Source organism: Anopheles bellator, unplaced genomic scaffold (genome assembly GCF_943735745.2).
Source record: "Anopheles bellator unplaced genomic scaffold, idAnoBellAS_SP24_06.2 scaffold00424_ctg1, whole genome shotgun sequence".
NCBI classification, from domain to species: Eukaryota; Metazoa; Arthropoda; class Insecta; order Diptera; family Culicidae; genus Anopheles; species Anopheles bellator.
The window spans coordinates 1,645-7,132 of record NW_026684549.1 but is presented as its reverse complement, the minus strand read 5'-3'; the positions used below and the strand labels follow the sequence as shown (position 1 = coordinate 7,132).

Below are 5,488 nucleotides of genomic sequence, written 5' to 3'. Positions count from 1 at the left end.
ATGTTTTATTTTGGTCCAGATTGGTTTGATTAATTTTACTAATTCTGCTAAATCGAGTGGTATTTTTACGCATACTCCAAAGTTCATGAATAATCTCGTTTTCAGTGGTTGCCTGATCTGGACAAAGATCTGTGTAAAACTGTGATATTATCATTCACGAGACACTGCATGACTACTTCTGACTTGTGGATTGCCACACTATCCTGTGGTACGGAGAAATATTCACCAATAAGACTTGTTCCTTCTTGAATGATTTTTCTTTCGTCGAATTTTGACCAGTTTTCGACTCACTCACACATGACCAGGGAAGGTCACATACTTGTAGGATTCATGTAAATAATGCCTCCCTGGAACATAATGCCATTGTAATTTGTTTCCTAATGATGATTTAAAACCCATACAGCAGAAAAGTTCAACTGCTCATAACAATCGTTGAATCATTCCAAAGAATCATCAAAGAATTCTTCAGCGCGAGACGATTCCATCGATACCACTCTTGGAGTTGTACGTTGCACCGTTCGGCCTATAATAATTAAAGTATAGTAATTAAAGTATGTTGTGTAAGTGGAACACACTTACGGAGGTATTTAAAAAAAAAAAATTTCCGTTCTTAGATAACACCTATTTTTATCACTTGGGTTGGATTCTCAGCTATTGTTTTATCCTAAATTATCGATTTTCGACGTTCTACGTCAAACGGTTTGGCCTGTAGAGCCATTTGAAGTTTTGATGTTTTAAAAACCTTTAATTAGTTTGACCCGGCTTCGCTCGGAAGATTTGGTGTGTATTTAGTTGATGATTATAACTCACTTTATTGTTCCACCATAATTTTTATTTCAGCGCCAATGGGTAAACAATGATTTTTGTTTTACCACTTGGTGAAAAAACATATAATTTTTTTGGGGATCCAACACGCGAACAGACGACGTAGAGCTGTCCATGTGAAAACATGGATTTTCTAAATTAAGTCCGACAACACGCAAAGATTGGCCTTGCGCCTTGTTTATAGTAATGGCGAAGGCGAGACGAACCGGAAACTGCAAGCGTTTAAAGGTGAAAGGCAAATTGGTGGGCACCAGTGGAATTCTCGGAATAAGCACATCTTCTCCTTTACTTTTGCCGCTTATTATTGTCGCTTCTATCACATTCGACATTAAATTTTTCACTGCAAGTCTGGTACCGTTGCACAATTTCGGCGGGTCCAAATTTCGAAGGAGGATGATCGGTGCCCCAACCTTCAAGTTCAAAATGTGCGGTGGAAGTCCAGATGGCTCCAATGAGTTCAGGAACTCGATTGGATAGTTTACAGATTGATCGTCGTCTGTTACTGTGTCGATCGATTTATATCTGGTTAGTTTTGTAGGAAGATGCAACTGAATCCGATTATTGATCTTATTGATGTCATCATTCTTCGGAGCTAGAATTGCCCTTTCACAAAGCCAATCGTGACTTTTATAGTTGCGCGAAATGTCTGGAAATATCATGTTTTCCTCATCCTGCATCGTCGATAGCATTGTGCAAAAGTTAGATGGAAATGATATCTCTCCGGTATCTTCCCGTTACCCATATCCAACAGTTGCGCAGCGAATGTTTGCGCTGAAACATCTTGATGTACATGAACACGCATGTTGGTGGATAATGTGATCTTCTGCACATGTCGCCAAAGATGTGAAGCTTTAAGGCACGCGTTGAGCTCATCGGCAGGTGTCGATCTTTGGATGACTGGCAAAATTTGTCGAAAGTCGCCCGACAGAAGGATGAGAGCACCACCCATTTTAGATTGATTATCTCGAAAATCTCGCAAAGTACGATCGAGTGCCTCAAGTCCTTTTTTATGTGCCATACTACATTCATCCCAAATGATAATTTTGCACCTTTTCAACACAGTCGCCATACCTGATGTTTTACTAATGTTACACAGAGGATCCTCGGTGTGATGCAAGTCCAACGGAAGCTTTAGAACAGAATGTGCTGTGCGTCCTCCATCAAGAAGCGTTACTGCAATTCCCGATGATGCTATCGCGAGTGCGGTTTCATTTTGCTTTCGAACTTCGGCTAGTAATAAATTTAGGAGAAATGTTTTTCCAGTACCTCCTGGCGCATCGAAAAAATCAGACCTCCGTTTCCGTCTGATAAATATTGCATAACTATGTTGTAGGCGAGTCTTTGATCATCGGTTAGAAAACTTCTTCGAGTTTCAACGAAGTTTCGAAGCTGGTCACGATCATATAGTTTTTCTCGTAAAACATCTCTGTCGTTCGCATCGCATCTGTTTCGGTTCGGTGTTGGTAGTCCGAGCTGACAAAGTTGTTTGTTGCCAATTGATATACACCTGTCTTCAAGCAAGATTAGTGCTGCATTGAAAATTATTTCTGAAAACTCCGGAGGAACATTGATTGCATGTGCTTGCTGAATAATATCCTCACTCATGCTTTCTCTATGGTTTTCCCACAGAATGCTTGGAACCAATGGTGAGCAAGTAGTCAAAATAATGGCAAACAAACTGCGTATTTGATGAGGACTACATGATGCGGACGCTTCGGTTAATGTCAAATCCCAATGTCGATCATCTTCAAGCAGACCAAGTTTGTAACATGCCTCTCTGTATGTATGGCATACTTCGCCATTAATGGTTTTGATGGCTTCAAACGATGTTGGTCCTTTTACTTCGTGTAGCAGCATTCTCAGATAAAAACATTCAGCATTGTTGGGATGCACGGTGTATACTCGCCCCAAGGTGTCCGAAGAACGTACATTAGAATAACCTGGAACAATTACACCTTTCTTTCTTTGTTGAAACTCGTGTTTGGAAGTATTCCATGTGAAGTATTTTGGAACCTCATGGTATAGCAAAGTTTTGGCAAAATTGTTTGTTTGACATAGGTGGAAAAAGGCAGTCAATGTTGTTTTCGGAGGATCTACAGCTCTCTGTGGTGCGTTTTCGTGTGTAAAGAAGACTCGTTGGCCATTTTCCAAATGAACACTTAGATGCACCACAGGTGGGTAGCGTTCGTGAATAGGGAATCCAAGAATTCGCCAAACAGCTTCGTTGCTGCTGATGTAACGACCCATTTGAAACTGTGTGATTTCATCCATTGGTGTACTGTGGCCAGAAAATCCAAAAACTGCCATATCACTGCCCTTGTTTACATACTTGCATATATACTTGATCGACTTTACTGACATACAATACTCCACGTTGATGTGAGCCTTGAACATTTTCGACAATAGAGGACTGTATGGAACCACCCATCTGTTGTCGATATCTACATCAACACTGTTAACTTTGATAGTGGCTGTCTGTCCTCCATCAGCAGGTTTTCGTCGTCTATATTTTGGATATCCATCATTACCAGTTTGTGTTTCATCGAGGAGCTCGCGTGGATATCGTTTTGTACATTTCCCATCTTTCATGCAAGGTGAATGCTGATTCAATGCTCCGCACGGTCCATGTATCATATGTTTGCTGATTACCTCAAAGAGTACTGGATCTTTTTGTCGATCGGGTAGCTCAGCAGATATTAAACTGTCGATTTGAGATGGAATAATTTTCTTTCTCAACCAAATAAGAATATGAGCATGTGGGAGACCTCTCTTTTGCCATTCGATGGAATACATCCAACAGCGAGTTTCTCCGTAAATGTAGTTTTTTGTAATTAGATCCATTAGGCGGATTAATTTCTGCTTAAAAACTCTGGCTAGGAGATCGTGCCGGTCGGCAGGCGATTGGCCTGCCAGTAGTAGTTCTTCGATCTCAGTCCAAGTAGGGTTGCAGGTGAATGTGATGAAAAGAACCGGACTTCCGTAATGCCTGACATATGTGATTGCATCCTGTGCATATTCATGCATGTGTCTTGGACTGCCGGTGTGCGTAGCGGGCAGTATGACCATTTTACCTATATTGGCTATGTTACCATCATTCGCCACTGCATCTCGTAGGTGGATGTATTCTTCTGACCGCAGTTTCTTCTGGTTCAAACCAAGAAAGAGTAATCGTTCACTTTCGATTTTAGCATACATATCGACAATGAATTGGTGAAAAAGCTGACAACACTTCAAGATATGGTTGTATGGTTCGCCTCGAATCATAATACGATGGGCGTAAAAACTCATGGAAGATACCTGTAATAAAAAAACAAAACGATTGATGCTATTTTCACGATCAATTCTATAAGTTGAAGTAATAGAAAATTGCATCAACTCACTTTTTTAGTTGTTGCAATACGCGTTACGATGTCCGTTTGCATAATATTGAAATGATACCCGTCTTCCCCTTTGCTAAAAAGAATCGGATATTGAAGCGAGTCGTACGATCTATGCGTTTCAACAATACGTTGTAGCCCTGCATGTCGTCGATGGACTATGATGTCTCGCCTATCAAACTCCGTTCCGACCATTACAATAGCCACATCGTTAACTATTGGAGCATTGAAGCGTCTTACGTGCTCACCGAAAGGTATTTTCTCTGGTCTGATAACGATCATATAATCATCCGTTGGCATTCGTTCAAGTGCTGTTCGAAACAACTTGATCAAATCATTGCATTCGTGGAACATATTTTGAAATTCAGAGATAATTTCCCTTTTTAAGCCTGTATGAATTACACAACGTTGATCAAGTTCTGCGGTGTGATCGCCCATAAAATAAATTTGCAAAAATTTATAATGTTCACCCGGGAGCGGAAGAAGCGAACCGAGTTGATGATACACCTGTCCTTGTACTTTAAATGTGGGCATGTATCCTTCATTTTCAATTTTTGTTGCTCCGAATGATGTCATCTGGAAGCAGGAGTTATACTTTCGAATGTTTCGAAGGAAGTGTTTGGACTGGACGGTAGTTCCATTAACATATGAGCGAAGTGGTTCTGGAGGCTCGCTCAATAGCTCAAGTTGCACTTTACCATTTGCGCAACACATGCCGGGTGGTTCCTTCCGGAACTTCAAGGCACTACAAAACGGGCATAACTGATTCATGCTACCAATTACTACATCACGATGGTAGCAATAATCGTGTTCTTCTTCATAGTTGAAGACAGCGTTCATCAGATTGATCGATCCTGATCGAACTTGTCGTGAGCAGTGTGGTCGAAGGCGTTTATCACGTTGCTCGGCTGTTTCTATAGTTCTTGCCTTAGTGTGTGCGCTACGGATTCGTTCGAGTCGTGCGTTCCGCTGTGATGTGGTTTCGGTTGCTCTGGAAATAGCGTGCGCTGCACGGTCCTTTGCGAGTCGTGCTTCGCGCTGCTCAGTATTTTCCGTGGGCTTACTACGTTTCCTTGATTTGGCAACGTAATTTCTTTTGGGTGGCATAACTACAATTATTGATAATCTATTGGCCAGTCTGAAAACAACTGAAACAACTACAAATAATGTCACATGGTCTCAACATAGAACGCAACTACCTACTATGAATATATCCTGTGTAGTTCTTCCGATCGTTGTGTTCCGTTACATTCGTTCTCGTTAAGTGAATGAACTAAATGAAAAGG

At 41.1% G+C, this 5,488-nt stretch overlaps 1 protein-coding gene across 1 annotated transcript; it reads right to left on the bottom strand.

Annotated features, from left to right (window-relative positions):
• Window positions 1-1,180: 1,180 nt before the first annotated feature.
• On the bottom strand, window positions 1,181-1,514 carry LOC131214286 (uncharacterized; the record flags this gene model as incomplete). The annotated part of the gene is made up of 1 exon (XM_058208668.1): window positions 1,181-1,514. A coding segment is annotated over exon 1 (334 nt), but the record flags the coding sequence as incomplete, so codon positions are not given.
• Window positions 1,515-5,488: the final 3,974 nt, after the last annotated feature.